Below are 12055 nucleotides of genomic sequence, written 5' to 3'. Positions count from 1 at the left end.
AGTTTCTTTCAGTGGGAATGGCATTTTAGTAACTAAAATTTGGGTGCCAGGTATGCTCATTGCTACAGATGTTCTCTATCTTTAGATGTATCTGGTCCTTCCAGTTTTTTAGCCTTGATTGCTTCCCATTGATTTCTCAGATCTTTTGAGTTAGTTATGACTCATCCATTTACTTTTCTGTTTCCAGAATTTTATTGCTATCCCATATTTGCTATTGTCCTACTCTGTTTGGAGTTTAAGCCTTTAAAAAATTTCCTGCTGTCCTTTCATAGGGTTTTTGAAATGGTGTTGAGGTAGGTCAGTGTGTTCAGTCACCGTATTTAACTGCAATTTTTTATGTCAACACTCTCAGTATAGATTTAGATTTTACTCTGCAGAAGTAACTATACATAATGCTGTTGGGGGTACAAAACTTGATTGGCACTGTTTATGCCTTCAAGTAGTTTCCATGTTATCCAGAGCGTTTAGAATGAGTTTATAACTAACCAGAGTCCACGTTAAAATATGGAAGGTGCTGAAGTTGAGGTATATGGTGTGATAATACTTTGAGTTATATTTTATGTTCTAGCACAGTGGTTCTCAGTGTTGGCTGCACATTAGAATTAGTTGGGAGACAAAAAATGCTGTGCCTGGTTCTCACCTCAGATCAGATTTAGATTAAATCAGAATCTGTTATGAGTGAAGCTTAAGTTCTACAGGTTCTGAACTTCTTTTTATAGACTTAAGTGTTTTTTGTTTTTGTTTTTGTTTTTTTAAGGGCCAGTAAGATGCTTCAGGCTCATCTTGTAATTTTCCTGCCCCACACCTGGAACAAGTCGGTTTCCCTCATAGACCCCATGGTATTTCAGATCTCACACCTTTGAACATGCAGTTCTCTTTTCTGCACCTCATTAACTCATTCGTTCTTTAGGACTCAGTGTCTCATTTTTCTTTAAACATCAATTTGAGCTAAGTCATTTCATAATGCCTATTGTTCACATCTATTTTAGCACTTACACTATTTTATTGAAATGATCTGGTATGCATTTTCCTGCCCCATTAAATTCTAAGCTTCTTGAATAAATTCTAATGTTGTAGGTTTGGGTACATTTTATGTGCTTAAAAAAGTTAATTGAGCTGATCACACACAGGAATTCCAATTTGGGAGATCTGAGAGAGAGTGGACTTATAAAGTTCCTTAAGTTTTGGCTCTCGTTCACTTTTGATTTCTTCTGTGGCCATGTTTTATGGATAGTTTTGAATTATATTAAAGGAATGTTATATTTCAACCTTGAAAGATGATTAAGATTTAACCGGAAGCAGTCAAAGGTATTGGAATTTAAATTGTGCTTCTGTGAGAGGTGGTTGTAGAGGCAGATTGAAATACGTGATAACTTAAGCAGTGGTTTTAAACGAAGCCTTTGTCCAATTATAAAAATATTTAAAAGTTGAATATATAGTGGTGTTTATAATAAAAAATTTATAAGGAATATTATGCAGCTTTGTAGACAGTGATTTGATATTTTGAGTTTCTGAGATTCTATACCATCTTTCAATCTTTTTGCTGTGTACTTTTCATTTTTACATGAAGGTAATCATTCTGTACTGTTGTTTTATTTTCTCATTTTCACTTTTTTTTATTGTGAATATCTTTCCACTTTTTTTCTTTTGCATTATGACTTATTACAGGATACTGAATATAGTTCTTTGTGCTATGCAGTAGGACCTTGTTGTTTATAAATCCTATATATACTAGTTTGCATAAGCTAATCCCAAACTTCCAGTCCATCCCTCCCTCACCCCCAACCCCTCGGCAACCACAAGTCTGTTCTCTGTATCTGTGAGTCTGTTTCTGTTTTGTGGATAAGTTCATTTATGTCATATTTTAGATTCCACATATAAGTGATATTGTATGGTGTCTTTCTCTTTCTGACTTACTTCATTTAGTATGATAACCTCTAGGGCCATTCATGTTGTGGCAAATGGCATTATTTCATTTTTTATGGCTGAGTAGTATTCCACTCTGTGTCTGTGTATATATGTCTCTGTGTGTGTGTGTGTATAATGTTGTCTTTATCCATTCATCTGTTGATGGACATTTAGGTTGTGTCCACGTCTTGGCTATTGTAAATTCACTTTTCTTTTAATAGTACATTTCTTTATGGTTTTTTAATTTATGGCTTTGTCATTTTAATGACAATATGTTACTCCATTTTGTTGATATATAGTAGTTTAGTAGTTTACTTAGCCATTTCTTAATTGTTTAGTATTTTTTACTTGAATTTTACCACAATTACAGAAAGTGAAGTATAATCATTTTTATACAAACAGCTTTGTATTTTCTTTTCTGGAGACTGAACATGTGTTACAGAGCCTTTACTTATAATAGAATTATCTGTGGCAGAAACTTAATAGAAACATGGAGATAGTGTGAAGTAGGTAAGGAGCCAGATAGATCTGATTTCTAGTTTTGACAACCACTTTACTAGCTGTGTGATCTTGAATAAGTTAAAGTGAGCCTCGGTGGTAAAATTGGATTGATAAAGCTAACATTAATGTGCATTTATAATGTGGCAGGTGCTATTCTGAGTATTTTACATGTATTAACCCATTTAAACTTCACAACAGCTCTTTGAGGTAGCTCTTATTGTGCTATTATTACTATTATTATTCCCATTTTTAAATTGTGGAAACAGGCTTAGAGAAGTAAAAGAGGTCAGATGGCTACTTATAATGGTGGTGTTATGGTAACCAGTGCCATTTAGAGCTGGCTTAGACCTCTAGAGTTGGCTCTCTTACTCACCCTGAACTGCCAGGGCACCAGCTACATCCCTTCCCTTAATTTGGGTCCTAGGCAGGCAAACTGGCCTTTATGGGCCAGATTAATGATTACTGAAATTCCTGCAGCTGGAGCTGGAGTGAATTGTGAGGTCATGCTCGCAATATTTTAACCCTGGGCTTACTGTAGAAACTGTACCCTAAGAGCAAGGGTCACTCTAGATTTTCATATTCTCTTCAAACTTCTGTCTATTTAAAGTTGTTTTTAAGGGAGTGGTGATAAAAACAGATTTGTATTTTTATATTAACATCTTTGTTATCCTTTACTCTCTTCTTCTACCTTCATCTTCTTTTTAACCCACAATTGAATACTTGTCTAGCTAGGATTTAACTCCTAGATTGCTAGGCAGTTAGAGTGCCAGAGTCTTTTAGACCCAAAAAGGAATCTGAAAAATACCTAGTCCAATCGCCTCACTTAAATGAAAAAACTGAGGCCACATAGTCAGAGGGTGATTTAGAACTCAAGCCTATTTTTCTGACCTAAGTCCAGCATCGGCTTCTTCCATTGTACTGTTTACTACCTTATTTGTAATAGTCTTTTAAAAATATTATTAGTATGTATCTTTTTAGGAGTTATGTACTTTGACTTAGTAGCTTGCTACCTCTATTATGTTCACTATCAGGAAACACCTATATTTGTTTTTAGTTCTTTGCAGTTTTATACAGTGCTTTCTCATCCTTTATCTCATTTGTTTGTAATGAAGATAACCTTTTGCTCATGTACCTGAGGTTCTTGAATAGTGGCACAGGTTCCTTTGTTATTCCAGCATGTCCATTGCTTCTGTACATTCACAAATCCAGCTACCCTTAGATATATGTGTTGACTCACTCTACTGAGATTATAAAGTTCAGGCATTGTCGTTTCTCAGCTCCAGCTCTTTTCATGTCTTCTGGGTGCTCCTGGAGTCTAAGGCATGAAATTCTAGGCATAAAGATAATTCATTGTGTTGAGGGACTAATATTTCTTGGCTTCCTAAGACTACTTGTGATCAGGGAAGTTCTTTTTAAAATTTAATCAGAGGTTCAATATGTAGTTAAGCAACATGTTGTATAGAAACAAACACAAAGATAATCATATCATTTATTGTACTAACATTCTTCAATCAAAATGGTGTTAGAGATAAGATAAATTTTATGGCTGTAATGTGTGTCCATGCGATTTGGTTGGTGTCAAGGAAGGGAGTGAATTGTTAGTATAAGGCTAGCCACTGAATGCCAAAACTTTCTGTAGCAGGGGCCTGTTACCTAATCAACTCATACAAAAACTGGAGATTCTCAAGAGGATTCTCTCTGATTCATGATTAGGTTAAATTAGTTGAACAAAGTAAAATCTGTGAGAAAAATCTGTCAGTTTGTTATTGATTATCTAACCTAAATAAATAAATAAATAAAAGGTATAGTGGTTTTCCTGGAGACTTTTAGAGTCTACATTTTGGTAGACCATATATTAAGACTTGTTTGAACTGTATGCAGTTCAGTGCTTGTTTGAGAGTAGAATGTGAACATTTTAGGATCACTTTATGATGGTACTGGGTAAATAAACCGTAGAGTTAAGCTTTTTATCCTTGGGTTTCTAATAGCTACTGCTAAGGCAAGCCTTATATGTTAAGATTATCTGAAGATAAGACTGCAGCTCATTGGCTCAAAGTTCAAAGGAGAGCATTAGCTTCAAGGACATAAATCAGTGAGTTGTTATCCATCAATTTGTAACAGGAGTGCAGATGAACAACATTTATCTAGACAATCTAGTATCATTTACCTGCAGTTTGAGGTCAGTCTGTACAGGGGCTTATGTAGGTGCTTTGAACTATTTTGCAGAGATGAGAGTTCAAATTTATTTTTATTCTTTAATTTGAAGTAGCAGGTGTTTTTGTGTGCCTTTTGCCACAGCTGATATTAACCCCACTCTGCCCATCCTTAAAGCTGGGTTATGTTCAGTTTCAGCTATGGAGCTGAGATTGATTAGGTTATTTACAGAAGAATTTTATTTTGTAGCACTCCATTGTTTTCTGTTTGTTTCGTATGTGTTAGTCTCCCTTGCCCCCCAGTTTGACTGTGAACTCTGTGGGCCCAAAATATGTGTCTTGTTTTAGAATCTGTAATACAAAGTTATATGTAACAGGGGCCATCAGATGAAGTAGATAATTGAACCACGCTAGATGGGGCCCATGTAAAAGGGAGAGCATATATCTTGTGTAGAATCAACCTAATTCCAGCAGATTTTTACCTTGTGGGGCTATGAGCTTGGTGTTGCCTGAACAAAAGTTATCCACCGATGCTGTCTGGCCTGTTACCTATCAGTTTGCTATTTCTTTAATAGAACATAGGAACACACAGAAAGTACTTGGTACATACTTGTATTTTGGTAGATGCTTATTGTGTCATAAAACTGGCTACACTGCTTTCGAAGGACTATCTTAGATGTTGTATGTGTAATATGATGTAAGATGTGTAAGAATGTTCTATTAAAGGATTTTCTCTTTTTCAAAGAAGATGAGTATACTAATAAAGAGATTAACTCTTACCGTAGAATCAACAGACTTGGATATTGAATCTTCATTGTTTTGTCCACAGAAAATCCTTTGGATCACTTTCCAAGTTAGAAACCAGTGATAACACATTTTAGCAAACTGCTGCATATTCTTAGGGCTCTCAAAAGAATGATAAATTGTTGGAATACCTGAATGCCTTGCAATTAAGGTGTCTATTTTTTTTTTATAAATTTATTTATTTATTTATTTAATTTATTGCCTGTGCTGGGTCTTCGTTGCTGCACATGGGCTTTCTCTAGTTGCTGGGAGCGGGGGCTACTCTTCATTGTGGTGCGCAGGATCCTCATTGTAGTGGCTTCTTTTGTTGTGGAGCACGGGCCCTAGGCGCATGGGCTTCAATAGTTGTGGCACATGGGCTCAGTAGTTGTGGCTCACGGGCTCTAGAGCACAGGCTCAATAGTTGTGGCGCATGGGCTTAGTTGCTCCGTGGCATATGGAATCTTCCCAGGGCAGGGCTCGAACCCATGTCCCCTGCATTGGCAGGCAGATTCTTTACCACTGCGCCACCTAGGAAGTCCTAAGGTGTCTATTTTTTATTTCTTGAATTCTGGAGTAATCTTTTGTTTTTCCTTTTCTTTAGGCCCCTAAACAATGTTGTGAGGATGTACTCTTGGTTCTTCTTTTGTAGTGTCTCATACTGTATTTCTTCCATTTCATTCCTGTAGATAGCATCCTAGTTTAAACTTTTTATTACTCATCCTGGGACATCTACAGTAGCCCTTTCCAATTCCATATGTAGAGTAAATCCAGATTTGCTTTTTTCCCCTTTAATCCTTTTCTTAGGTCATAATCAAACTCTGATTAAAAGCAAAAACATAAGACACACATACACATACACACACCCCAGAAAGAAAAACTTCTTTCAGTTGTGCACTTTCTTGCTGACGAAACTCCATATCCTTCATTCCTCCTTCTAATCTTATCATTTCTTAGTCCCTTATAGGATAATCAGCTTGTTCTCTGCTCCTCCCAACAACCTTATTTCACTCTCTCACTTTTTCTTATGCTATTTCTTCTGAGGGGAATGACCTCTTTCCTTAATGCTTTATATCATTCTTTTATTATTGTACTGTTCTTTAAATCTTTTACTGTTCTTTCATTACCAGACTAGGTTAGAAGTTTCTTAAGGGTAGTGACTGTATTTCCTGCTGCATCTTTGAACTCCATTTAATGTCTAATATCATGCTTTGTGTGTAGCAGGCATTTAACTAATATTCCTGAACTTGATTAGTACTTTCTATTTTCTGTCCTTTATATTTTTTTATTGTGGTAAAATATACACAATATAAAATTAACCCTTTTAACCATTTTTTAGGTGTACAGTTCTGTAACATCAAGTACATTCACGTTGCTGTACAACCATCACCAACCATCCCTCTCCAGAATCTTTTCATCTTCCCCAGCTGAAACTCTGTGCCCGTTAAATGCTAACTCCCCACTCGCCCCCTTTCTCACAATCTCTGGCAACCACCATTCTACTCTCTGTCTCTATGGGCTTGAATGCTGTAGGAACCTCATTATAAGAGGAATCATACAACATTTGTCCTCATGCAACTGGCTTATTTCATTTAGCATGAAGTCTTCAAGATTATCTATGCCATAGCATGTGTCAAAATTTTCTTCCTTTTTAAGGTTAAATAATATTCCATTGTATGTGTATGTACAATATAAACACTACATTTTGTTTAGCCATTCATCTGTCATGGGTTGCCTCTTCACTCTGTTGATAGTATCCTTTGATGCATGAAAGTTTTAAATTTTAATGAAGCCCAACTTATTTTTTCTTTTGTTGCCTCAATTTTTGGTGTCATATCCAAGAAGTCATTACCATATTCAGTGTCATGAAGTTTTCCCCCTATGCTTTCTTCTAAGGGTTTTATAGTTTTAGCTCTTATTGTTAGGTTGTTGATTTATTTTGAATTAATTTTTGTATAAGTAAGAATCCAAATTCATTTTTATTGTATGTGAATATATCTAGTCTTCCCAGCACCGTCTGTTGAAAAGACTATATTTTCTCCACCTAATAGTCTTTCCATCATTCGTATTTCATTGAATGATCTTCAACTTTAGTGTCACTGCTGTGACTATAGTAAGTTTTAAGATCTTTCCTATCACTATCTTGTCTTAAAGGCTTAAAACTTGCTTATGCTTTCTTCACTGGGAAATAAAAGAGGAGGACATGGGAAGATGAAAACAGAACCATCATTTATCATTTCTCTATCCTCTTATTAACTGCTTGTGTAGATACAGTAACCCTCTTTGCTCTGTACCTCACCTTCTTGAAACATAGCAGAAACATTAGACTACTAGTCTGAAATTTTGTTTTTAAGTCACTTAGCCTTTCTGGACTTTTGATTCCTTTTCTGTTAAATGAGAAGAGTGAGCTAAATGATCTCTCATGTATCTTTTGCTATAGAAATTATGTGATACTTGTGAATGGCTTTTGAACAGTTAGTAAAAATTCAGTGGAGATTGGAACAGTTTTACTATATCAAGTTTTAAACATAGCTATGGTGAGTTTCTAAGTATTACTGTAGTTTGTAGTATTGCTGTCTTTATTTTCTTTATGTATTAAGGAGAAGGGACATAAGTTCATGTACATGAAATTTGCACATGGAGAGAGAGGACCTGCGAAAAACAGGTGAAAAAATGAGCTTAGAACAGAGACAGATGCCTCTCTAATGGAAAGTCAGAGAATACTAAAATCCAGAAAGGGTTTTTTTGGATGGTTCAAACCTGAATACAGCTTCAAGAAGCCCATGTTTGTATACTGCATATGCATATATTAATTGATTGCCAAAAAGCGATTTTTTCCCTCATGTCACCTGCAGTGTTTATTATGTAATTATATATGAACTTAAACCTGTTAAACTACAGTTAGTTATAATGTGGTTGAGTTCATTTTACTTTGTAAAATTTTTTCATTACTGTGTTTGTCTCTTGTCTTTTTTATAATATTATGTGGAAATGAAAATGATGACAGCTAATGCTTGTTGAGTGCATGATACATTTGTTTTAACTTTATTATTGTTTTCATATCTTGTCAAAGAAAATGATGTTTTAGTGATGGTATTTTATCAGGAACTATTCTGGAGCCTAGGAGAGAAATTAATTCATTACATACAGTGATTTCCTAAGAACATTAGGGATTAATCCTCTCGGTCAAAAAAGGATGACTGGGTAGCTATGAAGACAAGATGACAGGGAGACTTTTTAAAGTTTTTGAATTTTGAACTCTCTGAATTTATAATCATTAGTACTAAGTTATTAATACTAAAGTAAATCATTAGTGGTAAATTAAAGTGGCATATTACCATTAAAACTTTTCGTTTGGAATCCTGACTCGTATTTAGAAAGAAAAATGAAAGCCTTGCCTCTGTCAAGTATTATTTCAAATCACAGCAGTAATTATATTTATACTTAAATATTCTGGATTGCAGAAGCAAATGAGACTGTTGCTAGGCATTCTGAACAGCAGTACTAAAAACCTGAAGTGGGAAGCAAATTTAGCATGCAATAGCAAAATTGAGGGATATATCAGTTTAACCAGAGAATGTCCTTAGTTTGGTAAAAGGGCTAGAAATGCAGTCTACTTTGGAGACTGATTAAAAATAATAGATAAAATAAAGAATGATGTGCTCAATGAGCTACAATTCAAATAGAGGAAATTTAATGGGAAATGATTACATTAGTAGCAGATGGGCTTGCTTCCTGAATTGCAATTTTACTGGAAATCCTAGAACAGCTTAAATTTGTTTTTCAGATTTAGAGTCTGATAAAAAGATAGATAAAGAGATTTGTTTATTTGGTGTGTTATTGTGATTCTTACTGTGTCTTTTGGATATTTCATTTTTACCAGGCTATTTTTATGATTCCCACAAACCCACCACCAACATTCAGAAAGCCAGAACTTTGGTCTGATGATTTCACTGATTTTGTTAAAAAGTGCCTAGTGAAGAATCCTGAGCAGAGAGCTACTGCAACACAACTTTTACAGGTCAGTGCTTATGTCTCTAAGAGGAGAATTATTTTCTTTATACCTTTTAGCTTTCTGACATTGACCGGAATTGCTGTGAGTTTCATTAACTGATTTATTTATTTAGCTTTTCATTAACTGATTTCTAAAGGTATAAAAACTCCCAAGAAATGTGGATTGATTTAGAGACAGACAGACAGACAGACAGACAGACAGACACACACACACACACACACACACACACACACACACACCTCCTATATGTTATCTTTCTCTCATTTTTTTCTTTTCTGTTTTCCAAGGTCAGTCTTCTCTCCGCCCCCTTTTTAATTTTTGTTGTCAATTCTTTCCTACTAAAGTTGTGTTAAAACTAAACTTCCATAGGGTTCTCTTTTCAGAAATGACTTCTTGTTTCCATTGTTATTATTTCTTTTGTCTTTCTTCCTGATGTATTATTCCTTGACCCAGCATTTCTTTGACTTTTTGTTCTATAAGATACGTAAATACAAGATCTCTGAGCTCCTTGAGAAGATCACGTGTTGTAAATACTGGTTACAAAGATGACCTAAATGAAGAGTTTCAGTGTCCCTGTACAGGTAGACTTTGTATCCAGAGTGTCAGGAGGTGTTTTTTTATTTGTTTTTTGTTTTTGTTTTCAATCTGCTTTGACATTAAATACAAATAGAAATAATTTAATACTTTTAATGAATATTTGTGAGTCTTTCCCAGCTGATTTGGCTTAGACCTCTAAGCTATATGTTAACAAAATTTGATATTCAGAAAATAATTCTTTTAGTTAAGTGACAAAAGGATTAAAAACTTAGTTATAAAAAGTGATTTTTTCAAAGTACTGTTTTTAAGAAAAGGAATTGTCAAGGGATATAAAAAACAGGCTTTTAAATATAATGTTTATTGTTACGAAAATTTAACTTAATACTCAATCTCCATGGAAGGCGATTTAGCAATATCTGTATAGAATAAAACACCATATATTCTTTGACCCAGCAATTACTCTTCTAGAAATTTACTCTACAGAGAAATTTAACCATGTGTGAAATAACATATGTGTAAAAATCTTCATAAAACATTGTAATGGCAAAAGATTGGAAATAACATAAATATAAAAAAGCAATTTGAGGTCCTTTGAGGGGAGTGATTGGCAAAATACACACACACACACACACACACACACACACACACACACACACACACACACACACACACACACACACACACGTCAGTGCTTATAGTGGAGTAGCTCTAGAAAAATAAACAAGAAACTGGCTTCCAGAGAAGGTAACTGTATGGCTAAGAGGCAAGAGTGGGATGGAGACTTATTTTTTGCTGAAGGCTCTTTTTGAGCCTTTTGAGTTTTGTTTTATGTGCAAATACTACATTTCAAAAGTTAATTAATCGAAACATTTATTTTGAAATATTGTCAGCACTTCAAAGGAATTTTAAGCACATAAATCAAGGCTCTATTGCTATTTTTATTGTATTGAGTGTCTAATTTATTCATTCCTAAAGTAGGCAAGAAAGAAGCGGGGAGGAGAAGTAACAGAAAAAGTGGGACAAGTAGTACAAAATCTGATGATGAAAGTAAATCCAAATGTATCTGATGACTGGTTTTTGGATAATTTAACCAATATTTCTTTCTAGTCTTTCTTCCATAATCTTTTCTAATTTTTTTTTAAAGAAATTCTCTCCTTAACCTAGAGTTTTCAGGGTGGAAAAGCATTTAAGAAATAATCTAGTAAAATTTCCTAATATTGTATATGAGGGTACTGAAGTCCAGAAAGGCTCAATGACTCACTGAAGATCACACAGTGATTAAGGGATTCTTCTAGTTTTATTCCACTTGTCCCCCAGCCCCACTTGTCACCCTTTCTCCATTCTGCTTTCAACCAGGAAGTTGGCCTATATGGACTACATTACCAGGCTCTGTTACCCTCTGGCTTCTTGTTGGGTTTGGCACAAGTATTTTTCTTTATAATAAGGGCAAACAATGCAGCTGACTTTGTATAGTGCTTATGAGCCAATATTTGTTCTCTTAATTTTTAAGAACTTTTTGTGTTGTGCTGTTGTTGACCATGGAGGCTCTCTGTTACAATGTGGTGTCCTCGTCTGACCTCTTAATTGACCCCTTGCTTGACCTCCCTTTTTTTCCCTTTATAAATACTGAAATAATGGACTTGTAGTTCCTTATACAGACCATGCTTTTTCAATCCTCTGTACCTCTTCTCATGCTGTTTCTCCCACCCCTGACTTCTTAAAGACCACCTTTACCAACAGGCTCCTTTTTACTCATTTTGTCTTGTTGTTTCTAATTCAAATTAGGTACTCCTCCAGAAAGCCTTCCCTTTATCTTTGTTCAGGCTAGTTGTTCCTCTGTGTTCCCATAAGCACCCTGTGCATATTATTTACCATATTAGAGTGAAAAAGCTTGTTTCTTTGTCTTTGCCCTGGATTGTAACTAATTCAAGGTCAGGGGCTATGCCTTTTGGGAGGGGACTACTTTTGCACTCCTGGTATCTAGTGCTTAATACATGTGTATTGAATTCAATATGTGTTTATTTAAGATAACAAACTTCTGATTTTAAAAGCTTTTTAGATAGGATTATTATCTGTTGTCTTATTAGAGTTTTATTTTGCTGGATGTCTGAAAGCCATCTCCCTTAAAGGAGTTTAGCATGTGTCTTATATGTTACAT

The 12055-nt window shown here is 34.9% G+C and overlaps 1 protein-coding gene across 1 annotated transcript in view; it reads left to right on the top strand.

Annotated features, from left to right (window-relative positions):
* The window catches only part of STK3 (serine/threonine kinase 3), a 316883-nt gene that overhangs the window by 160386 nt on the left and 144442 nt on the right, over positions 1 to 12055 (top strand). Inside the window, exon 7 of the mRNA XM_057735647.1 lies at positions 9229 to 9366. Within this exon, the coding sequence (XP_057591630.1) occupies positions 9229 to 9366 (138 nt within the window). The remainder of the gene's footprint in view (positions 1 to 9228; positions 9367 to 12055) is intronic.

This window comes from Hippopotamus amphibius, chromosome 5 (genome assembly GCF_030028045.1).
Source record: "Hippopotamus amphibius kiboko isolate mHipAmp2 chromosome 5, mHipAmp2.hap2, whole genome shotgun sequence".
NCBI classification, from domain to species: Eukaryota; Metazoa; Chordata; class Mammalia; order Artiodactyla; family Hippopotamidae; genus Hippopotamus; species Hippopotamus amphibius.
Note: the sequence above shows the minus strand (reverse complement) of the source record. Positions and strands in the feature narration are given on the sequence as shown.